The 26,756-nt window shown below is 43.2% G+C and overlaps 1 protein-coding gene across 9 annotated transcripts in view; it reads right to left on the reverse strand.

Moving 5' to 3' along the window:
• Nucleotides 1-26,756, reverse strand: part of LOC139478303 (collagen alpha-1(IX) chain-like) — a 238,078-nt gene that overhangs the window by 107,870 nt on the left and 103,452 nt on the right. For all 9 annotated transcript variants that reach the window (XM_071260719.1, XM_071260721.1, XM_071260725.1 and 6 more), the window contains exon 3: nucleotides 10,682-10,750. In XM_071260719.1, the coding sequence (XP_071116820.1) occupies nucleotides 10,682-10,745 (64 nt within the window). In that variant the 5' untranslated portion in view covers nucleotides 10,746-10,750. The remainder of the gene's footprint in view (nucleotides 1-10,681; nucleotides 10,751-26,756) is intronic.

Genomic DNA, 26,756 nt, shown 5'->3' on the forward strand with positions numbered 1-26,756 from the left:
GTTCAAGCGTTAGTTCACCCACATTCCGGTTATCACGACTGTTTCTACTTTCCCGAAAGGTAATAACATGTTGAGAGATAGATATATTTTGATAAATAGAAGAAATTCTTGCTTCCTGATCCTGATATCGCAGGTTCGCTTCAGCTTTATACAGACTCACGTACTGGAATGTGGTTCCGGTGTGTTGCGGGCGGTAGGCGGGTGTTAGGCGGTTGCACTTCGGGTGTTAGGCGGTTGTACTACGGATGTTAGGCGGTTGTTAGGCGATCGTACAGCGGACGTTAGGCGGTCGTACTGCGGGCGCTAGGCGGGTACGTTGGGGGCGTTAGGCGGGTTTCAGGTGGTTGTACTGTGGGTATTACGCGGGTGTGCTGTGGGCTTTACGCGGGTGTGCTGCGGGCGTTAGGCAGGTGCGTGGTGGGTGTTCAGCAGGTGTTTGGATATGTATTAGTACTGATGCGTGAGTGTGTGTGTGTGCGTGCGTGCGTGCGTGCGTGCGTGCGTGAGTGAGTGAGTGAGTGCGTGCGTGCGTGAGTGAGTGAGTGAGTGCATGCGTGCGTGCGTGCGTGCGTGCGTGCGTGCGTGCGTGTGTGTGGTGAGTATTTAGCGGGTGTATGCGGTGCTTGTCGATGCATATATAACTGTTCCGTTGTAAGAGTAGCTATTACACGGAGGAGGCTGTCATGTTATCCCCATTCAGCGGAAGTGACTTCAAACACTGTGAACGTCAACGTGCTTTTTCAGTCTGACCTTTCGTGAGAGGACATGGATTGTGAATGAAATATTTGGGTGTGGCTCCATTGCCTGAGTCACAACGGAATATTCGGAATAGTTCAGGAACTATGATAAATTATATCTCCGCCTGTCGTATTCATAGTTTGAAACATATACATGTGTGTTGTGGGTGGGGAGGATGAAACATGCCCTTAATGAGGTGCCTGTTTCACGTCGTCCACCCACACAAACACCTCGGCTTCAGCCGGCCACTGATAGCCAGTCCTGTTGTAACGTAAGCATATGCCAGATAACGGCCATTACATGGAGTTCTACTACTTGTATGTCTTAAACGTTCGCCAACAACCGGAAGATACTCGCACCTTCTCATTCGAGCCATTGTGCACCAGGTGTCTGGTTATGAGCTGATCTACCGCGAGCACCAGGTGTCCTTGAAATAGTGAAGCTTGTCGTTGTCCACAAGTAGCATGAGGTTAATAAGGGAGAACATCATTAGTATTTGAAACTATTTCTGTAAATTGCAGTTTATCCAGAAAGGTGGGGACATTTAGAATATATAGCAGAATATAACTGGAAAATGTACGGCCGCTGACATCTGGTGAGTTGCAAAGGAGTGAATAGCCTGGTTTTCTCCCAGAGGAGACGGTTCAGTCTGCAGGCTTCCTGTAGTGCTAACAAGACTAATTCCGTATCATACTGTCAATCTAACAAGAACAAACTGTGCACAACACAGCTCTGTTATTTTACAAACAATTCTCATTTTTTCTCTCGATAACATTTGCATCGTTGTAATCCTGTACTGATGTTGCGATTTCGACAGACCTATGCGGAACATCTCGTCGACACCCCTCCCTCCCCCTCTCTTTCCTACTGCATCTAATAAAACATTAAAAGCTGGAAGTCACTCAAATCTCACGGAGGAGATCTACGGGGAACATTCCTCCTCATCGGCTTCAGTACCCACGGAAAAACGCCACATGTTAGGCTTGCCAACTACGGGGAACGTACCCCACCTCCGCGATTGCAACATCTCGCTAAAACCTTCCCCTTTCTGATTGACCAGTTTTGTTTTGATAACATGCATACATTAATGCTTACTTTTCACAACTTGGACCAGAGTCTTACATTTGCCGGATTCCATATGTTTCTGCTCCAATGCCGTAAAATTACGTCAGCGTCTGGTCGAACGACATACCGGAAACCGTTCGAATCCAAGGGCGCAAATGCCCTTTGCATATGATCCATATGCGGACCCCATGGGCCTGTGCTGTGCGTGCAGCAGCTCCAGGGTGCACTGTGTCGCTCCACCTGTACCTTAGGTCTATTACTTACATCAAACGGCGAACACAGGTTATCTTAATGTTTTGATGGCGTTGTTTATTAGACTAAGGTGCAAACGGGCAGAGGCAAAGGTAAGCGGAGATAACTAAAGTATTCTGGGTGGGTCTGGCGGGGGATGCAGACCAGATTGGCTGTCTCTGACCCCTGGTAGGGAGTCAAACTGGGGTATGGTGTATTATACACACCAGTCGTATGCTTCAATAATCAAGCCTTGCATCTGCAAACACGTCCTTTCGCGTAGGTGACGACCTTCAACGTGTTCTCACCCCTCCCTGTAGGCTGCTAATGCCTGACACATCTAACAGAACAGACAGAACAGGAACCTTGGCCATTCCTCCCAGAAAAAAGATTGCATAAGCCTGTTGAAGGGAGATAACTACTGATAACTTGACAGGTTTGTTATTTTTTCTCATTATGAACGTTTATTTTGCAATTTTCAAATCAGATTCCCATACCTAACATATCAAGGTGGAGCTTTTATAAATTGCCGGGCAAAAGAAAGTAATTGGGTGTGACCAAAAAGTTACAAACGCTATCAAAAAGTTACCAAGCAACCGCCGAAACACGGCAAAACACAACTATGATACCCGTATTAAATACGTCACCATCGAAAACTATTTCTTGTTGTTTCATATTAATCCAGCGTCAAACATGGGTATATACTTTCTTTTGCCTAGCAATTTACAACATGCCACCGTTGACTATCAAAGGTCTTTGGCAGCTTTGGGTGAGTGACAAGGGTGAATGACTTTGGTTTAACGCGGCAATAAGGACAACCCCAGCACTGACACAACATTAAATAAGCCAGTTTGGGCCAGACGAACCAGTGATTGATATCATGACCCACGCCCAGCGTCCAAGGGGTACCATGACAACGTCACCGAGCCTGACCACATCTTTGTTCGATTCAGGTGACAAGCACGTTCATGCCCGGAAATGAATGATGAATAAGTAACCGATTGCAGTGTCTGTGTTTACTCTTCAAGCATGTCACCGGTGTTACTGTCAATGTAACGGTAGTTATAGTAACTGAATGTTGAGTAGGAGTGAAATTAAGTGTAACCTAGTCTATGCTCCACTCCCAGAAAGGTTTCCTTTGATAACGAACCATCACCGAGATAGTGGGCGAGACGGAGGACACTGAGGACAAGCCTTTGGATGTGATAGTCAACCCAGATGTTATCGTGTTGCCAACATACACGACCTTTACCTGGCTGCGAGGACGCCAGAACCATGTGTATGTGGATACTGTTAGATTCAGGGATAAACTCCAACTTCTGATGTATCTCACATGGTACAGACTGGGACAGCAGGGTCATCTGTCTTGGGGCTGTTGTGCGACCAACACAAAGCACATGACACTGACGAGTCGTGCCATGTCTGAAGTAAATACACACTGGTCTTATGGCCTATACAAGGCACCATACCGCCAGTAGCAACACACTGGTCTTATTGCCTATACAAGGTACCATACCGCCAGTAACTACACACTGGTCACATGGCCTATACAAGGCACCATACCACCAGTAACAACACACTGGTCTCATGGCCTATATAAGGTACCATACCGCCAGTAACAACACACTGGTCTTATGGCCTATACAAGGTACCATACCGCCAGTAACAACACACTGGTCTTATGGCCTATACAAGGTACCATACCGCCAGTAACAACACACTGGTCTCATGGCCTATACAAGGCACCATACCGCCAGTAACAACACACTGGTCCCATGGCCTATACAAGGTACCATACCGCCTGTAACAACACACTGGTCTTATGGCCTATACAAGGTACCATACCGCCAGTAACAACACACTGGTCTTATGGCCTAAGCAAGGCACCATACCGCCAGTAACAACACACTGGTCTTATGGCCTATACAAGGTACCATACCACCAGTAACAACACACAGGTCTTATGGCCTATACAAGGTTCCATACCACCAGTAACAACACACTGGTCTTATGGCCTATACAAGGTTCAATACCGCAAGTAACAACACACTGGTCTCATGGCCTATACAAGGTTCCATACCACCAGTAACAACACACTGGTCTTATGGCCTATATAAGGTTCTATACCGCCAGTAACAACGCACTGGTCTTATGGCCTATACAAGGTACCATACCGCCAGTAACAACACACTGGTCTCATGGCCTATACAAGGTACCATACCGCCTGTAACAACACACTAGTCTCATGGCCTATACAAGGTACCATACCACCAGTAACAACACACTGGTCTCATGGCCTATACAAGGTACCATACCACCAGTAACTACACACTGGTCTCATGGCCTATACAAGGTACCTGCATCACTTAGGGCTTTTCTCCAACATTAAGCTGACATGCCGTGATATAACTGGAATACTGTTAAAAGCGGTGTTAAACTTACTCACTCATGACATACAAGGTCCCCATACCGCCAATAACAACGCACTAATCTCATGAAATACTAGTATACAATGTACCACACCATACACGTTAGTCTCACGATAGGGACACGAGTTGGGACGTGTCTCAACCCAAGACAATCACATCATCAATATGACCAGTACAATAATCAGTCAAATCATGTCAGATTCAAACAGTGTCACAGTTACAATGCAGGAGATGGATCAAGGATACATAACAAATACCACTCACAGTTGCAAAGGAAACCAGCAAAAACCAGTTGTGAGTGGAAACGATGAAGACAGGGACTCAGAAACTACAAGCGGTGATGGCGGACGTGATTCCAGACCGAAGGATGCAAATATTGACATGGAGAAACCAACCATAACGGTGGCATTCGACAGAAAATAAAAAATTGGTTGCTGCGAAAGAAAATTAAACAAAAAATTATTAACGAAGTATGCGTGGCTTATGTATGTTCTAAGACAAATGCTATGGCTTCTAAATATTATAATGTGAATTTTGATCTAAAAGGAATTTGATTAAAATTTCATTTATAATAATAATTTCAAATATTTGGGTTACCTACAATATTGGCTTGACTTCTTGGTTTTTAAAAGTGGCAAAAAGTATTTGTAGCCATATGGCTACTTGGTAAAAAAATATACTTGAGGATGGGAGCCCTTGACCATCCAGTCCCATTAAACCATCATGTTTTTCTTAGTCCATTATGCAACATTTAAGTCAATGTGCCAAATATTCTGCGTAATATTTCAGTCAGTTTGAGAAATTTTACATTTTGACTGTAACATATGTATAGTATATTGATGTTTTTTAATAATATGGACTTGGGTAAAATACAGTTTGTGTGTATTGTTTTTGAGAATTACACCGTGGCATTACGGTAATCTGTATTTGTCGGTACTAAGCGCTGTGTGGGGATGCCTGTCCACTCAAGTTTCAATACCGAGCTTCCATTCGCAAAGTGGGGAGGGTTCGGGAATCTGTCACGTCATGAAATGTTAAAACACGATTGAAATACAACCCTGCTTAAACTGCCGATGTACTCCGATGGCCTAAAGGTCATACGGTATAATGCCATTAGAAGCACATGGAACGTTGGCGATCGGTTGTATAACGGTGTCACCATGACCTTTATATAACACAGTTTACAGTTTCTAGTTGTGGCCACTTCTCACCAATTCCAATATTCCTGTAAGTCTGTTTAACCACTGTTGACGCTGGCGTTATGAAGCCTGCATGGTGCCGTGCTGGTACAATTAGTTGGCTGTTACCTCTAACGTTAGTCGCGTCTTGGAGAGCGACACCATCTGCGTCTGCATTAGGATTGAAGAGATGTGTAGGTTAGGTCCCTGGTAGATGTGTAGGTTAGGTCCCTGGTAGATGTGTAGGTCCCTGGGAAATGTGTAGGTTAGGTCCCTGGTTGATGTGTGGGTCATTGGTAGATGTGTAGGTCCCTGGTAGATTTGTAGGTCATTGGTAGATGTGTAGGTCCCTGGGAGATGTGTAGGGTAGGTCCCTGGTTGATGCGTAGGTCATGGGTAGATGTGTAGGTCCCTGGTAGATTTGTAGGTCATTGGTAGATGTGTAGGTCCCTGGGAGATGTGTAGGTTAGGTCCATGGTTGATGTTTAGGTCATTGGTAGATGTGTAGGTCCCTGGGAGATGTGTAGGTTAGGTCCCTGATAGATGTGTAGGTTAGGTCCATGGTTGATGTTTAGGTCATTGGTTGATGTGTAGGTCCCTGGTATATGTGTAGGTTAGGTCCCTGATAGATGTGTAGGTTATTGGTAGATGTGTAGGTCCCTGGGAGATGTGTAGGTCATTGGTAGATGTGTAGGTTTCTGGAAGATGTGTAGGTTAGGTCCCTGGTTGATGTGTAGGTCATTGGTAGGTGTGTAGGTCCCTGGGAGATGTGTAGGTCATTGGTAGATGTGTAGGTTTCTGGAAGATGTGTAGGTTAGGTCCCTGGTAGATTTGTAGGTCATTGGTAGATGTGTAGGTCCCTGGTAGATGTGTAGGTTAGGTCCCTGGTTGATGTTTAGGTCATTGGTAGATGTGTAGGTCCCTGGAAGGTGTTTAGGTAAGGTCCCTGGTTAATGTGTAGGTCCCTGGGAAATGTGTAGGCTAGGCCCCTGGTAGATGTGTAGGCTAGGTCCCTGGTAAATGTGTAGGCTAGGTCCCTGGTAAATGTGTAGGTAGCTGGTAGATGTGTTGGCGAGGTGCCTGTGTATTAGAGACTGAAGGGCAACTCCCAAACTGGTGTATCACGTGTCGCTCTGTAAACTGACATGTGGAGCCTGCACAGTTTCAGTGTCATACCTGGCCTAGGGGTGACACACTGTACCGGCTTTTGTGGTCTAAGTATGACAGTGTACCGGGTGGTGTTGCCTAAGTATGACGGTGTACCAGGCATTGTGGCCTAAGTATGACAGTGTACCAGGTATTGTGGTCTAAGTATGACAGTGTACTGGGTATTGTGGTCTAAGTATGACACTGTACCAGGTATTGTGGTTTAAGTATGACAGTGTACCAGGTATTGTGGTCTACGTATGACAGTGTACCAGGTATTGTGGCCTAAGTATGACAGTGTTCTGGGCATTGTGGTCTGAGTATGACAGTGTACCATGTACTGCGGTTTACACCTGGATATGTTTAATATATACCTGGGTTATTTTGACATCAAAACAACAATGTAAAGAACCATTAAAAACCGAGACTGCTTTTGCACATCTCATGTCTTGTATTAAGAATCCTCGATCACTTTGCAAAAGAGATTGTAGTGCACCTCGGAGTTGCTTAAACCAAGGCGTTAATAATACAGATGCTTTTTCAGCCTCAATTTAAGCTTTAATTAACCTCATCAGTGCTATCAATAGTCGTGTTACGTCAGATAACCTCCACCCAAGAACATAGCGGTACGCCACTTTTCGCTGGCAAATGGAGAGACATTTGCTCGACATACGAGGCCGCCATTAGGAGGGAGTTCGGGGAGCTCGGGGTTGGGGTTGGGGTTGGGGTTGGGGTTGGGGGTGGGGGTTGGGGCGGGGTGCTATTTCCACGTCATAGTATAGGTAATCAAAAGAAACTGAAAGCAGTTCAGTATTCTTTCATTGAATCCAAAGTCAGCTTTCTTGTTTAACTATCCAAACAAAGAGTTTTTTTTAAGGCGCATATACTTAGGCACGGCATGAATGACAGCTAGTAAGACTATTACTGAGACATTGCAGTCAGGGCAGTGGTGTTTCTGTGACGAAACCTTAACACAAAGCATCTAATGCTTCAATATGCCCACGTCAGGGGAACACACGTGGTACCATGGGCGACGTCTTCAGCCGTGTACAAGCAATATGTACAGTTTAAACAACCTACTGTTTTTTATCTGATTTCCAATCCTTCTGTAAATTCAAGAAACAATATATTACAGCCACTTTTTCAAAAGTATTACATGGTATAGTTTATGGGTTTCAAGTCAGATAACGGAGGCTATTGACATAGTTTATTTTTTGCCCCCAAACCCGTATTTTTATAAAGGCTGGTGTGAAACCAAGTGATTTACTTTTAACACCCTTGGTGTTTATGAAGAATAAATACCCGCCTTTGATCGTGTTTTATATCACGGATTAGAAAATATACACAAACGTGTCAGCGTTCATGTGCATATGCACACACAGTGCAGTTGTTCATCAGAGAGTTTTGCTGATTCAACTAAACCTCATATCTGTGAGCGGGCTGGCTCTGACACCAATGTGGATCCCATTCCTTTGGGAATGTACTGGTACATGGCTATGTGAATATGTCATTTCTTACATGAAATAGAACGTTTATATAATAACAAATTGAAGCATGCGTGTGGTCCCCCACTTGTACACACAGTCCCCACTCTGCCCTCAGTAACCCAGAGTCTGTGTGTCTGTGATAGTATGATAGAAATGTACCCAGCCACTGATACCTCCAAAATCCTTCACATCAGCCAAGGCCACATGACATTAAATAGGTTTTCATCAGAATTACAGCTTTTTCGTTTGTTGCTTTTTCATTTAAATCGTATGATGTTGAAAAATCAATTTCATCCAAAACATAGGTCTTGCTACGATTAAACTTGAAAAATTCAGTAATATCTAAGTAGCTATGCACTGGTAACGTATTACTAGGACAAGAAACAAAAAAACATATATGACACCTGGAGAACTAATAAAAGAACCCAATTCGTATTATCGCCAGTTCTTCATTTTAAACAAAATAATACAAATAGTTAATATAATTTGTTTTGCCTTAAACAGAATTGTGGCAACGTGGATGAAGTGATGAGGAGCAGTGATGAGGACGGCGAGAAGACAACGGTGATATTGAGTGAGTGAGTGAGTTGGGTCATACGACACTTCTCGGATATCATTCCCAATATTGAGCTTCACAGAAAATTCGTATGATAGACTGTGGAAATTACACTGGGAAATTAGAATCTGTGTCGACAACACGCTTACACTTTTAAACAATGACGCCTTACACCAGGGCTAAGGCATGTCGCTACACACTGCACACCTTCACTTAAGGAGGTGCAGACTTCACACTGACAGTCTTCATGGATGTGTTGGAAATTCGTACTACTGAAAAGAAGTCAAGGAACACCTGATTCTTTGGCAGGACAACTGTAGTAATATGAAAGAATCGGGTGTTCCTGAACTTCTTTTGAGTAGTATATGACGGCTAAACCGTCCATATTGTTCTCAACACACAACTGGTGCATGAACAAGTCAATGAGTTCCCGCGCCCCGTTCTACTGAACTGAACTGCCCTGAACTGGATTACACAGTCTGTGTCAAAAGAGGTACAATCATCTTCCCGAGGCAAGGGAGTTAACTAACTATAACTAATCCTGTTCCCAGCCTCGACGAGGCTGGAATTTCGAGGCTCGATCGAATCGTCACCAATATCTATTACGAGTTATGTCGTTTCTATGTCCCTCCTGCTGACTAATCAGATTCCATCACTCATATCACTGCATTTGCTGGACTTAAATAGTCAGTTAGAACCATTGCCTCGCAAGGATGAGGTAATACAGTGCTTTCCTAACATACAATTCATTTTCGAAATGTAGCTCTGATTTTATTGCAAAATTTAAACAATTTTATTGGGGTTTCGAATTATGAGCTATGAAAGAGATAACTCACTTTGTATAATTTTGGTTTAACATAAAATTATTTATGGACAAAACATTTCCTTTTTCAAATGCTTGACGAACACAAAGGTAGTGAAATTCAAATCCGACGTCATCGAGATTGCATAGGCTAAATTTCTGATTAATTATGGGGATATTTGTCAATCTTTGTCAATATAGTGATTTGACGTCCTGAATTTTAATAAGAATCTCCAGTTGGATTCTTGTAAATAACAAAGTACTGCTCACATTATAAATCTCGAGATTTCACAATATTATATTTTACCCCTGTTGAAGAATGTTCTATGTTAGCTGTCCATGTTTGCTTATAGATATATTTCAATTTAGAAATGACAAACATTCTTAACAGATAAATAGTTTGAAAATTCTGTGACGTCCGTATTACTCAATCCTACTTGGTCAAAATGCCTTTAATGCAAGTTATCAATTTGTGATAACATTTTCCCCAAATACTGTCATTATAAATAAACTTGTACACTTAAACAGATAATTTGGAGGCTTTTCGAGTTAAGAGATTACACCAAAAACATATAATTCTGCTTTTAACTAGGTTGGCAAGTGAGTATCTACCAAGATCTCAATACATCATAAAATGAGAAGTACTTTTCCAAAATGAACATAACTATTTAAGAACTCACAAATGTATATTTTCAACACGCGATAAGTTTTCAAGACCCCATACTTCGCAACCATAAAAAAGAACGGAGTAATTAAAGTATCACACAGTTTTAAAATACAGTCAACAGACAGATATAGTTTTTAAATTGGCTTACAACGAAAACCGTAACTTTGGTTTCTTTTCATATAGAATATGTTTAGTCTTTGTCTGCGAAGTGACCAACGTACTACAGCTGTCATCAGTGAATGGTTGATGGTGATGCTGCTTCGTGAAGCTGGTGCAGGTTCGCCTCCCATCCAAAGCTGCGTACACACATTGGGAACTGGAACCCTACCAGGGATGAAAAGGATGCATGTTGATAGGTGTGTAAGGAAGATGTCGTACTTACGGCTAGATACACTGCTTAAGATAAAGAACACTCCTGTAGGGAATGTAGTCATCAGTGGCCACATGTCTCCTGGAACAAGACAAAACATAGTTGTACAAGCACGTTCACTATACACGGGACACATGGCGACATGCAGTGTGAGATAAGCATGATGAGATACGATGTATGGTGGGGAAAGTGAATATCTAATTTACATATAGAAGGATACCATGGCGCATCGGATTAGGAGTGAGTGAGTATGGTTTAACGCCGCTTTTTGCAATATTCCAGCAATATCACGGTGGGGGACACCAGAAATGGGCTTCAAACATTGTACCGATGTCGGGAATCGAACCCGGGTCCTCGGCGTGACGAGTGAACGCTTTAACCACTAGGCTACCCGACCGCCCCCATCGGATTAGGAGAGTAATGAAACCACGACATCGACACCATGACACCGACACCACGACACACATACACGTGAGATATGTCCAACGGCAATAGTACCACTGATAGTCTCAATATGTTCCTATTGGTAGCATGGTGGGTATCGATGTGTACCACTGGTGGGGACGGTGGGTAGCCTGATGATTCCCGATCTGGTCCTAATTATGTGGGTGGTCGTATGTAACGCGAAAAACACTGATGTGATTCCCTTGTGTTTTCAAACGTGAGGAGACGACTATTGGAAAAGCGGTCGTTATATGGCCGGAATACTGATAGGACGTCTTAAACTAGGTAGCCCTCGTGGCTGGAGTGCAGCACCCGACTGTCAGTTTCCGGTCCGGGTACCGCTGACACCCTGGGCTGCCCTACCCTTTATAACACCCAGTGTCATGATATGTTTTACATGTAAAAATTAGTGTCACAACAAACACGTCTCAGAAAAAGATACGCTTTGTACAACTTGTGGCAGTAAAGACCTTTATTATCTCGACATTTGCTCTGGCTTATGTGTGGCAGGCGGTAATGCCAAGTATCTTACACTGATTTAAGAGTGATCTTGGCAGCGTTACCCCCAAACACGATCCATGAATTATGACAAATTTACCCCAACTAGCTCTCTAGTCAGCTTCATTTTACTGTCAAGATGAGACAGGTGATTATGTCATCCCTTCAGATTCAGATCACGAACAGCGGTTTCACCATCAGCAGTCGGATCTACAGGGCGACATAACCTAGAGTTAACAATGCGGGTGTTCAGATAACAGTAAACGATAAAGTCAGTGTCTGTCTGACAGTTCAGACCGCACATCATGGCACTATTGGCTTACAGCCTCCAAGGCCGCTGTGTTTTCATCAGTTGGTTGGAACCAGGTCCAACCTCTGGAATTATGCAACTGACAAACCACAAAAGTTACCTGCAACCTGCTGAATTAGAAGCAGATGGTGTTACAATAGACACAAACACTGGCTGTTACACCTCGAACCCACTCACTGCCTTAAGACAAGATTTCCTCACAATCTCATTGTAAGAACATGCCATGAACACGTTCAGTACGGTTCACATTGAACCCATGACATCATGACTAAATGACGCTACAACAGGCTCGAAGCTAAGACTTGGATTGGCTACAACTCGAACCAGATACTTTAGGTCTAAATGACGCTACAACAGGCTCGAACGCAAAACCTGGATTGGCTACACCTCGAACCAGATACTTTAGGTATAAATGACTCTACAACAGGCTCAAAGCCAAAACTTGCGTTGTGATACCTCGAACCAGATACTTTAGGTCTAAATGACGCTACAACAGGCTCGAAGCCAAGACTTGGATTGGCTACACCTCGAACCAGATACATTACGACTAAATGACGCTACAACAGGCTCGAACCCAAAACCTGGATTGGCTACACCTTGAACCAGATACGTTATGTCTAAATGACGCTACAACACGCTCTAAGCCAAAACCTGGATTGGCTACACCTTGAACCAGATACTTTAGGTCTAAATGACGCTACAACAGGCTCTAAGCCAAAACTTGGATTGCCTACACCTCGAACCTGCTACAGTTCCAATGACCATGCAGCCGTAAAGCCCACCCATGCGTTATTGCCACACGCCCAGGCTCTCTGTTTCCACATGTAATGTCCTATCTGAACACACGCCGTCATCCTGGTATGGTACAGAGCGTGACTTCCCCGAACCAGCCATCAGTTGTGATCGGCCAACTTCTACCTGACCAGCTGGAGACCTACAGCCCGACACAGCGAGTATTTTGTTCCGCCAGCCAAGTTTATTTTCTTGTTATTGTCATCACCAGTTCCCATGTAAATGTTTGCCTGGTATAGTTCCCTCATCTTAGATGTATCCATCAGCAGGAGGTAATCGGCTGGCCCACTATCAACCACACCGACAGATGGGACTACCAGGGGTAAGACAATCATCCTTGTACATTACACCAATATTATCAAACAATACACACTGAAGATGGATCTGTCATGCTTACATTCAGCTGGATGCTAATGATCCTGGATGAACAAATATATGTTTCAAGTAAAGTATGTTGCAGATAATAAACAAATCTTAGCAATCCCTGTGTATTTTTCAAGCAACCTCCAAACATCTCCAAGTAATAAAAGTATTTCTGTTATTCCAAGTGTCTGTATTTGTATGTCTTCCCCAACCCGGAAGTGTTGAACGTTGCCGGTGTTTATTGCGGTGATGTAACTGGCAGAAGCTGAATGCATCTCCCACCTACACTGTAGACACTTGTCTCCCGAGGAGGCACCTAGCCCTATATATAGTGAATATATGCGCCACCTCGCCTTGCCAACCCTAATCCGTGGGTGTGTTATCAAAGATGTTGTTGGTGAGAGATAATAATGTTATGACTGGGTCTCAGAGAACTGTGCTGCTGCAGGATTCCGTGCTGTGAATCACACCCTCAACTGCTTACTCAGACAGATCCCATCGCTGCAACTGGTGCACATGTGCAGCTGTCTTCCACCACCTTGATACTGACCCCTTGTCCAAGATGGAGACGAATCATCTGGCTACTAGAATTCAGTAGCAACGTCAGTAGGCGGTCAGTCACTAGTAGGTTAATTGTCAGTGACCAGTCAGTAATGAATCAGTGGACAGGCAGTAGTTTGTAAGAGCCAGTAAACAGCCAGTCGGAAGTTTGTAGCCTATTACTAGCCTATCGCAAGCAAAGGTTTCTGGGTACCTATATGTTCTATAAGAGGCTACTCTGTGGCCTGTCAGTAGCTATTCGGTAGCCAGTCAGTAAATGGCAGTACCAAGTAGGTAGCCAGTTATTTATTTGTCAGTCGTTGTTGGTAGTTTCTTAGTAGTCAGTAGCGCACAGCAGCAAGTTAGTTGGTATGTCATACTATCTGCTGTTTGCCTTAACACGGGTGTGTCATACTATCTGTTGTTTGTCTTAACACGGAGGGGCGGTCGGGTAGCCTAGTGGTTAAAGCGTTCGCTCGTCACGCCGAAGACCCGGGTTCGAATCCCGACATGAGTACAATGTGTGAAGCCCATTTCTGGTGGCCCCCACCGTGATATTGCTGGAATATTGCTAAAAGCGGCGTAAAACCAAACTCACTCACTCAACACGTGTATGTCATACCATTTGTTGTTTGCGTTAACACGAGTATGTCCTATTATCTGCTGTTTGCCTTATCACGGGCGTGTCCTACTATCTGCTGTTTGCCTTATCACGGGTAATTATATAAGTCCTACTATCTGCTGTTTGCCTTATCACGGGTGTGTTACACTATATGTCGTTTGCCTTAACACGGGTATGTCATACTAACTGCTGTTTGCCTTAACACGGGTATGTCATACTATCTGCTGTTTGCCTTAACACGAGTATGTCATACACTCTGTTGTTTGCCTTAACCTGGGTGTGTCATACTATCTGCTGTTTGCCTTATCACGGGTATGTCATACTATCTGCTGTTTGCCTTAACACGAGTATGTCCTACTATCTGCTGTTTGCCTTAACATGGGTGTGTCATACTATCTGCTGTTTGCCTTAACACGGGTATGTCATACTATCTGCTGTTTGCCTTAACACGGGTATGTCATACTATCTGCTGTTTGCCTTAACACGGGTATGTCATACTATCTGCTGTTTGCCTTAACACGGGTGTGTCATACTGTGTGCTGTTTGCCTTAACACGAGTGTGTCATACTATGTGTTGTTTGCCTTAACACGGGTATGTCATACACTCAGTTGTTTGCCTTAACACGGGTGTGTCATACTGTGTGCTGTTTGCCTTAACACGGGTATGTCATACACTCAGTTGTTTGCCTTAACACGGGTGTGTCATACTATGTGTTGTTTGCCTTAACACGGGTATGTAATTCTATCTGTTGTTTGCCTTAACACGGGTATGTCATTCTATCTGTTGTTTGCCTTAACACGGGTATGTCATACTACTTGTTTGGTTTAACACGTGCATGTCATACTACGCTTGCCTCTTGGTAAATTATACAGTCTCCAGTTGGCTTTCATGTTGTAGTTGGCAGTAACATTGGTTGGTTGGCGCTATGAGATATATTGTATGGTAAATGTATATATTGTGGCAAAATACATTACATTGGAGATGTGGAAATGGTAAGTCGACGGGTATATGCATTGCAGCGACATTATCATATGCCGGTGAATAAAACCGCTTAGATTGATACATCAATCGATGAATTACATGCATTGTGAGGTGAGGTGAGGTGAAATTGGGTTTAACGTCGCGTCAAAGATTATTGCACTTATATAGCGACGTGCATGTACGTGTGTGTGTTTGTGTGGCTGCTTGTACAAGTCAGGACTGATGCCGATTTATAGTGCTAGCTCACTGAGATACCATGCCGCAGTTTAACATGAATACCCAACTCAGTATACTGACTCAGAGCTGACCAGTCATTGTTTTAGCCCCTTAATGCCGAGCGCCAGACAGGGTAACAACAAGTACCATCTTTTAACGTCGTTTGGTATGACGTGGCCGGGGATCGAACCCCGAACCTTCCGCTCTCCGGGCGGAGGCCCTACCACTAGACCACGGAGGCGGTCAACATGCATTGTGAAGTAGTCAGCAACATTCTTCTGTTCAAATACAGACTCTGGAAACACGAGGGCAAGGATGCGTTGTTCTGAATTGCGATTATTTTAATCTCTGATTCTGAATGAGAGAGCGTTGGCTGTAATTGCCTCACTATCTTTCTCTTTATACAAATCTATTTTTGCAGGGCCTAAGGAGAGTTCCCGACTTAACAGGTGCAAAGGTGATAAGAGAAAGACAGTCAATGATTCGGCACCCAGCAGCGTATCCTAAAGAGAAATACATGTAGATGCATTTGTAAGTATAGAATACTCCCACTTTCCACATAACCAGGGTATAATGCACTATAACACACGAGAGTGACTGGAAGGTTCTGAGCCTGACAATGAAAGCTTGATGGACACACTACACATGTTTACAGGCATCATCTGAACTAAATACACAACCAGGCAGCATATGTCTGCAGGCATCAAGGTGACTAGATTTATCCATTGAGGACAAACATTTGGTGGCTACAGCGCTGTCATCAAGGATCTCCAACTTTAAAGGCTACAACTCCAGTAGACATCCATGCGGACATGGTGTCACCCAGAGGGGTTGAAGCGTCTTGTTTTGCCACTGTTAAGAGGTGTGTTGGTTTAAAAGGGGAAGACAGAGCCAGGAAGATGATCCAAGCTCAGTGAGACATTCAACTGCTACTACTTAAGGAAATGTTGATAAATACATGATCTGATTAATGAAGATCGGCGAGTCACCACACGCCACAAAGCCAAAACAGTGGTATCTGTCATGAGAGAGTTAAGAACATTCTGAGCTCGGAATGACAGCGTCTGGGATCCAAGGCTTCGTATTTCTGATCAGAAACGCGCCAGGTTCGTAACCTCTCGTGAGTATTCACGTCGTTTTGAAGCAGACCCAACAGATTTCAAGGAGCGATTTGTAACCATGAATGAGTCTTGGTTTCAACACCATCAGCCAGAGAGTAAACAACATTCAAAGCAGTGGAAACATCTAACGTCTCCTCCTCCAAAGATGTCAAAGTCTGCTCCATTAGCTGGCAAGGTAATGACTTCGGTTTTCTGGGATTCCAAAAGAATCCTTCTAATGAACCGAAAGGTCAAATCACCAAGGGCCTGTTATGCTCAACTATTAAGGTAACTACCTAGCGTGACTCGCCGGTGCCCGGTATAAACTCTCACCCGTACAAATTCTCCCCCCGGAGATTTTATAACGGAACAGATTCTCCCCCGGAGAATCTGTTCTGAAATAAAATCTCCCCCGGGCGGATATATTTCGCGCCCCCCTCAGTATAAAGTCTCCCCCCTGATTATTCGGTTTGTTGCAATGTCTTTAAGTACGTGACTCGCCGGCTTAGGGTGATGTGACCTGGCGTGACTCGCCGGCTTGGGGCGAGGTGACCTGGCGTGACTCGCCGGCTTGGGGCGAGGTGACCTGGCGTGACTCGCCGGCTTGGGGCGAGGTGACCTGACGTGACTCGCCGGCTTGGGGCGATATGACCTGACGTGACTCGCCGGCTTGGGGCGATATGACCTGACGTGACTCGGCGGCTTGGGGCGAGGTGACCTTACACATGGCCAAGGTATAATACATTATTATATAAACCCACCTTTCACATTACCTGGGTTTAATAAATGTGATATACACATGGCCTAGATATAATACAGGATTATATACACCCACCCTACACAATTCCTGGGTTTACTAAAGTATTAGATACAACCGCCTTACACATTGCCTGGGTATAATAGATTATTATATAAACCCACCTTACACAGTTCCTGGGTATAATACAATATTATATAAGCCCACCTTACACATTGCCTGGGTTTAATAAAGTATGAGATACACCCGCCTTACACATTGCCTGGGTATAATACATTATTAGATACACCCGCCTTACACATTGCCTGGGTATAATACATTATTAGATACACCCGCCTTACACATAGCCTGGGTATAATACATTATTAGATACACCCACCTTACACATTGCCTGGGTATAATACATTATTAGATACACCCGCCTTACACATTGCCTGGGTTTAATACATTATTAGATACACCCGCCTTACACATAGCCTGGGTATAATACATTATTAGATACACCCGCCTTACACATAGCCTGGGTATAATACATTATTAGATACACCCGCCTTACACATTGCCTGGGTATAATACATTATTAGATACATCCGCCTTACACATTGCCTGGGTATAATACATTATTAGATACACCCACCTTACACATAGCCTGGGTATAATACATTATTAGATACACCCACCTTACACATTGCCTGGGTATAATACATTATTAGATACACCCGCCTTACACATTGCCTGGGTTTAATACATTATTAGATACAACCGCCTTACACATAGCCTGGGTATAATACATTATTAGATACACCCGCCTTACACATTGCCTGGGTATAATACATTATTAGATACACCCGCCTTACACATTGCCTGGGTATAATACATTATTAGATACACCCGCCTTACACATAGCCTGGGTATAATACATTATTAGATACACCCGCCTTACACATAGCCTGGGTATAATACATTATTAGATACACCCGCCTTACACATTGCCTGGTTATAATACATTATTAGATACACCCGCCTTACACATAGCCTGGGTATAATACATTATTAGATACACCCGCCTTACACATTGCCTGGGTATAATACATTATTAGATACACCCACCTTACACATTGCCTGGGTATAATACATTATTAGATACACCCACCTTACACATTGCCTGGGTATAATACATTATTAGATACACCCACCTTACACATTGCCTGGGTATAATACATTATTAGATACATCCACCTTACACATTGCCTGGGTTTAATACATTATTAGATACACCCACCTTACACATTGCCTGGGTATAATACATTATTAGATACACCCACCTTACACATTGCCTGGGTTTAATACATTATTAGATACATCCACCTTACACATTGCCTGGGTATAATACATTATTAGATACACCCGCCTTACACATAGCCTGGGTATAATACATTATTAGATACATCCACCTTACACATTGCCTGGGTATAATACATTATTAGATACACCCGCCTTACACATTGCCTGGGTATAATACGTTATTAGATACACCCGCCTTACACATTGCCTGTGTATAATACATTATTAGATACATCCACCTTACACATTGCCTGGGTATAATACATTATTAGATACACCCGCCTTACACATTGCCTGGGTATAATACATTATTAGATACACCCGCCTTACACATTGCCTGGGTATAATACATTATTAGATACATCCACCTTACACATTGCCTGGGTATAATACATTATTAGATACACCCGCCTTACACATTGCCTGGGTATAATACATTATTAGATACACCCACCTTACACTTTGCCTGGGTATAATACATTATTAGATACACCCGCCTTACACATTGCCTGAGTATAATACATTATTAGATACACCCACCTTACACATTGCCTGGGTATAATACATTATTAGATACATCCGCCTTACACATTGCCTGGGTATAATACATTATTAGATACACCAAACTTACACATTGCCTGGGTATAATATATTATTAGATACATCCACCTTACACAGTTCCTGGGTATAATACATTATTAGATACATCCACCTTACACAGTTCCTGGGTATAATACAATATTATATAAACCCACCTTACACAGTTCCTGGGTATAATACATTATTAGATACATCCACCTTACACATTGTCCGGGAATAAAGCAGTCTAAAATACAACCACACTTCCAATGTACTTACTGACCAATACAATACCTAAAAATACTCAGCTCAAACCAACCATTACACTTTGTGTACAGGATCGAAGACTTTTTCACTGCTTTGAAATGCACTCACCTGACACAATGACTAGGCCCAATACCGTAGAATAGACACAGCATTTCAATACACCTCAACCCGAACACAACAACATCGGGGACATGTCCACCGTATCATACACATCCACCTTATATATTGCCTTGGTTCAGGATTGTAGACGTATTCTGTTCACTACACGCCCATGAACAAGAAATCTGTGAAATTAATAGGCTTGATTACACTTTCAGGCCATATGTCGAGAATCAAACTTTCATTTGTTTGTAGAAAACGGAAATGCCTTCAAATGCTTAAAGTGTAACAAGCATCTGATTCCCCAGAAGGAAACATCCCCAGTACTGTGGTGAGATGGACTGGAAATGTCACACGTCGGCTTAATAACGGACGTAACAGATGACAAACATGTGACATGGACACATGGGGCTGTTGGTCAGTGTGGACATGGAGGTATACAGCTGTTGGGCAGTGTGGACATGGGGGTATACAGTTGTTGGTCAGTGTGGACATGGGGGTATACAGTTGTTGGTCAAAGTGGACATGGAGGTATACAGCTGTTGGTCAGTGTGGACATGGGGGTATACAGCTGTTGGTCAGTGTGGACATGGGGGTATAGATCTGTTGGTCAGTGTGGACATGGGGGTATACAGCTGTTGGTCAGTGTGGACATGGAGGTATGGAGGTGTTGGTCAGTGTGGACATTGGAGTATACAGCTGTTGGTCAGTGTGGACATGGAGGTATACAGCTGTTGGTCAATTGTGGACATGGAGGTATACAGCTGTTGGTCATTGTGGACATGGGGGTATACTGTTGATGGTTAGTGTGGCAAGTATTGGACAACACATACATGATAAACTACCCGTGTTGGCAAGCATTGGACAAGAACATACATGATATAATCTACCTCTTGTTCAAACTACCTGTATAGGAAAGCATTGGACAGGAACATACATGTTATTCTCTACTCTACCTTTTGTATAAACTACCTGTACAGGCAAGCATTGGAGACAAGGATAAAGTTGTTAAGTTGCCTGTATGTATGTGCACTTGGGCTGTGTGCGCCTCTGTATACGTGTGTGTGTGTGACTCCCTCTCTCTTTCTCCCTCTCTCCCCTCTATCTCTCCTTCTCCCTCTCTCTCCCCCCCCTCTCTCTCCCCTCTATCTCTCCCTCTCCCCCTCTCTCTCCCCTCTCTCTCCCATCTGTATCTCTCCCTCTCTCTCCCCTCTCTATCTCCCCCTCTCTCTCTTTCTCTCTCCCCTCTCTCCCTCTATCTCCTCTCTCTCCCGCCTCTCTCTTTCTCTCTCCCCTCTCTCTTCCTCACTCTCTCTCTCCCTCTATCTCCCCCCTCTCTCTCTCTCTCTCTCTCTCTCTCTCTCTCTCTGTCTCTGTCTCCAGGTGCTCAGATAATGACGCCAGCAGGTCACTGACCCGCACCCTGGGCACCACGTGGTCATCAGAAGCCACGTGGTTATGCCGAGTACCAAGCAGCTATGTCTGAATAATGTAGACATGAAGTATTGGTGAGTTGGCATTCAGGGTGTCAGGTGTTGCTGACGTGATGGTGTGAGGAAGGTGTGCGCTGCACGTGGCACATCGGGAGTACTATGTACTACATATAGTTCTCAGATGGGATATGTAAAACACGACCGACCGGAAATAGCTGTGATGACATGGGTGATTGTGCCCTCTAGAAACAGGTTATCACAACAACAAGAATGGCTTTCTCTTCCTTTAATTGGTGACCTGTGTTTCTGGAACGTTCTTGAGTAAAGTGTAATGGCTGGGGGGACTAGAGTCCTCCATGACTGACATGCGCCTTCTTATTCTGAACAGTTATTGTCAAAGTCTATCTGGATTTTAAACCTAAGAAACTCCACGGTCTGGCTGCGAGAGACAGTCTGGCCACACCCAGCGACACAGGCTCAGCTATACATGTACCGTGTGACTACAAGCTGGAGTAGTTAATCAACGGTGTTTGGCTTATATGTGCACGTTTTTTAATTATTGTGACCTAGATTTGATGATGTTATTACAAGTGTAACACACAAGTCGTATTTTTTGTGCAGATTAAAAAGCTCTTTGTATGCCAGAACGTGTATGTCCTGTCTCAGTACCTCCTCTACATCAGGCCACCTATATCATATTCTGAATTCTCTCAACATACCATGCCCTCAGGCTATGTCATACTCCCAATGATATACTGAAAGGTATGTTTTCACTGTCATACTCCTAATGACATACCTTCAGTATATCATTGGGAGTATGTCATTGAAAACATATCTTTCAGTACCACATTGGGAGTATGTCATTGAAAACATATCTTTTAGTATATCATTGGGAGTATGTCATTGAAAACATATCTTTCAGTATATCATTTGGAGTATGTCATTGAAAACATACCATCAGTATATCATTGGGAGTATGTCATTGAAAACATACCTTCAGTATATCATTTGGAGTATGTCATTGAAAACAAACCATCAGTATATCATTGGGAATATGTCATTGAAAACATACCTTCAGTATATCATTGGGAGTATGTCATAGAAAACACACCTTCAGCATATCATTGGGAGTATGTCTTTAAAAAACATTCATATCATTGGGCGAATGTCATTGAAAACATTCCTTCAGTATATCACTGGGAGAATGTCATTGAAATCATTCCTTCAATATATCACTGGGAGTATGTCATTGAAAACACACCCTCAGGATATCATTTGGAGTGTGTCATTGAAAACATACCCTAAAGTATGTGATTGGGAGGATGTCATTGAAAACACACCCTTAAGTATATCAATGGGAATATATCATTGAAAACATGCCCTTAAGATGTCATTGGGAGGATGTCATTGAAAAAATACCCTTCAGTATATCATTGAGAATATGTCATAGAAAACATACCTTCAGTATATTATTGGAAGTATGCCATTGAAAACATACATATCATTTGGAGTATATCATTGAAAACATACCTTCGGTATATCATTGGGAGTATGTCATTGAAGACATATCCTTCAGTATACCACTTGGGGTGTGCCATTGAAAACATACCATTCAGTATTTCATTAGGAGTATGTCATAGAAAACATACATATCATTGGGAGTATGTCATAGACAACATACATATCATTGGGAGTATGTCTTTGAAAACATACATATCATTAGGGGTATGTCATTGAAAACATACCTTTCGGTATCTCATTGGGAGTTTGTCCTTGAACATATACCCTGACATACATCATGTGCAGTATGCTATTCACACAATTTCTCCTACCAAAATAAGGTGCAGTATTTCATTTATTGATCTCCATATGGGGTCAGCAATATTCCCACAACATCCTTCAGTATATCATTGGCAGTATGTCATAGAAAACATACCTTCAGTATATCATGCACAACGTCATTAAAAAGCACAGCTTCCAGTTTATCACTGAATCACGCTTTTACATTCGCACACACCCTTGTCAAATATGTCCCCTATAGTATATCGTTTAGACAACATCATTGTATGTTTAACAAGTGAAGTATGTCCTTTCACTGAGTCGCAGATGGAGACGCAGACACCAAAGATGTTGACGTGGCCTATATGCCGTGGGAGATGTTGCAACAACCCCTGCAGCCCATGTTGTGTAGTCATGCACGTCTGTGTTTACTAAGACTGTGAACACTTCTGCTATGGCAATTATATAAATTAATAAATGTCCTTCCGAAATGGGTATAGACCAGATGGTCACACTGCAATCGCTCTGTTCCTGATGTCTGTATGCCTGCTAGTGTCCACGTGGCGGTGGTTCACAGCAGTCGACCAGTTCATATCATGTCGCAGTCCATTGCAAGTCGCAGGGAAACATTCACCCTGCATACAGACATCGTGGCGAATAAATCGGGGCAACAGTACCCTTGCTAAATAGCTAATGGCCGACAAACAGACGGACAACAGACACCTTGGCTGTAGCAAGTTGACGGGAACAGTGTCTTACCGTATAGCCTGGGAACTGAAACAATTTTACGTTCAAATAAACGATACCAGAGGCTTGGGGAATGTACATTAAGTATGTGGCATTACATTACACATGACTTGACGTTTCTGCATTAATGCCTGCACCTGCATATCTTATGTTTACTTCGTCGATTCAAAACATGTTTTTCCTATTGGCTATGCTGTAAATTTCGAGCTATACTTGGATCATTATTTAATGAAATCGCAAGAAATTGAAATTTGAACAAGTCAGCACGATGTACGTTACGTGAAAACAAACACGGTAGCCGTGCGTGTATGTCCTTGAACAGATCACCTGGCTGCTGCGAATACGATGAGCGCATGTGTGTGTGATGTGCGATCTGGAAGGATGATAAACACACGTGCAGGTACTAGTATGTGCGATGACACTATCACGTCAGATCAGCTGGCTGCTGCAAATAGGATGAGTGCATGTAGGATGTTGGACCTCATGGCTCTGAAGTCTGGGGTATCATTAGCAGAATGTACTGTATTAATGAGGTGACGGTTATGTTTTGTTGTTTGTTTGTTGATTAACGCCGCACTCAGCAATATTCCAGCTATATGACGGCGGTCTGTAAATAATCGAGGCTGGACCAGACAATCCGCTCATCAATCCATGCAATTGGGACACGATGGCATGCATCAACCAAGTCAGCGAGCCTGACCACCCGATCCCGTCAGTCGCCTCTTTCGACAAGCATAGTCGCCAGACAGTTATGACTGCATGGTGTGTCATGCAATGTGTGCCATAAAAAGTCAAGAAGTATTTTTAATGTCACTATGACAAACTATTGTTAATATGTACATCCACAGTGGACGTCTACAAATTAATATCATCTACTGAAGGTTATTTGATGGCTGTGTACCTGAGAAAGTTTTCAACATCACTATCACATGTAGTTAACATAGACTGAATACTGAAATTTGGAGGCACAATAATATATCACGATATAAGATATTGTGTACGCAATACAATTTAAATTCTTTGTTGATGAATATCACGTGTTATGGTATGTACTAAATACAAACGTGAGTGTGTGTGTGTGTGTGTGTGTGTGTGTGTGTGTGTCTGAAGGGAGATCTGTAAAGACGATGTAAGTGTGTGTGTGTGTGTGTGTGTGTGTGTGTGTGCGTGCGTGTGTGTGTGCGTGTGTGTGTAAAGATTTTTCTCGAGCTGATCTAAGGGGGATACGCACGCGCTACAGTCAAAGAATCAATTAGATGTATATCTTGTATCTCAAACCAAGGTTTGCTTAATATGCCGTGTGCCAAAAACAAACAAACCCGGCAACATAGCACCGGACGTATTTCCAGCGTGTAAAATTGTACTATTTCAGAGGAATAAAAATAGTGAAATAGTCTGGAAAAATATCTTCTCTGAAGACGGATTGAAGTTTGCCACCGGCAGAGTAATCAGCTTTCTTCGGTGTGTTGAGGCGTGGTGAACCTAAATTAACGGTCAATTGGAACGTGAGGAGTACACGCCCACCATTAGTGCTTGTTCTTGGCAGGGGGTGGGGGGGTGGGGGAGGGGGGCACCTGTCGCCTCGTGCCTCTCTCCCTGCTGGCTGGGGAAGAAGGATAGGGGTCTGTTTAGAGTCGGCACAGTCTAAAGTCTTGTGAAGGAGAGAGGTGTGTTTAGAGTCGGCACAGTCTAAAGTCTTGTGAAGGAGAGAGGTCTGTTTAGAGTCGGCACAGTCTAAAGTCTTGTGAAGGAGAGAGGTTTGTTTAGAGTCGACATCAGTCTAAAGTCTTGTGAACGAGAGAGGTTTGTTTAGAGTCGACATCAGTCTACTGTCTAGTGAAGGAAAGAGGTCTGTTTAGAGTCGGCATCAGTCTACTGTCCACTGAAGGAGAGAGGTCTATTTAGAGTCGACATCAGTCTACTGTCTAGTGAAGGAGAGGGCTCTGTTTACAGACGGCATAAGTCTACTGTCTAGTAAAAGAAAGAGGTCTGTTTAGAGTCGGCATCAGTCTACTGTCCACTGAAGGAGAGAGGTCTATTTAGAGATGGCATCAGTCTACTGTCCAGTGAAGGAGAAGAGAGGGGTCTGTTTAGAGTCGACACAGTCTAAAGTCTTGTGAAGGAGAGAGGTCTGTTTAGAGTCGGCACAGTCTAAAGTCTTGTGAAGGAGAGAGGTCTGTTTAGAGTCGGCACAGTCTAAAGTCTTGTGATGGAGAGAGGTCTGTTTCGAGTCGACATCAGTCTACTGTCTAGTGAAGGAGAGAGGTCTGTTTAGAGTCGACATCAGTCTAAAGTCTTGTGAACGAGAGAGGTCTGGTTAGAGTCGACATCAGTCTACTGTCTAGTGAAGGAAAGAGGTTTGTTTAGAATCGGCATCAGTCTACTGTCTAGTAAAGGAGACGGGTCTGTCTAGAGTCGACATCAGTCTACTGTCCACTGAAGGAGAGGTCTGTTTAGAGACGACATCAGTCTACTGTCCACTGAAGGAGAGGTCTATTTAGAGCCGACATCAGTCTACTGTCTAGTAAAGAAGAGAGGTCTGTTTAGAATCGGCATCAGTCCCCTGTCTATTGCTGATGAAGGAATAACACTATTTGGCAGATCCATTTGGTTTGGTTTTGTAAGCTCAAAAGATCTGTTTGATGCAATGCGTATTTTACAAACCTAAAGCTGGCTTGAAAAACGCTTCCAAATATATAAATGTCCTTATGTATGTTTACTCAATGTTTCGCTTTGATAAAACCAGATACAGTAATCGACTCGAGTATCTTAAATTGTAAATATATAATGCTGGGCCCACTTTCACAAAGCGATCTTAGTGCTATGACTATTGTAAGCCTGTGTTAAAGTATGGGAGTTACGAACATCTTAGCACTAAGATCGCTTTGTGCAAGTGGGCCCTGGTCTCTTACAGCTGGTGTCTACTAAAATTAGAACTCCACCTTGTCCCCACGTATACACTCCATCTTGTGCATCAGTGTATTAAATGGAGTCATTAACTCACTAATGTCGTACAGCCATCACGGTGACACCCAGATTCCGCCGTCATTGTCTATACATATATGCGTTATCTGCCTTCCGTCTAACACGCTATGTACAAACCTTACAAAGAAGCTTCCATTAAAAAACACTACAAACAGACTCATTTAAGCTATCGAGAAATCCAAACAGTCAATTTAAACAAGCTACGTTTAGCGGAATCAAGAGTTATTTTA

The sequence above is a fragment of the Haliotis cracherodii genome, unplaced genomic scaffold (assembly GCF_022045235.1).
Source record: "Haliotis cracherodii isolate W230 unplaced genomic scaffold, xgHalCrac1.p SCAF_4, whole genome shotgun sequence".
NCBI lineage: Eukaryota > Metazoa > Mollusca > Gastropoda > Lepetellida > Haliotidae > Haliotis > Haliotis cracherodii.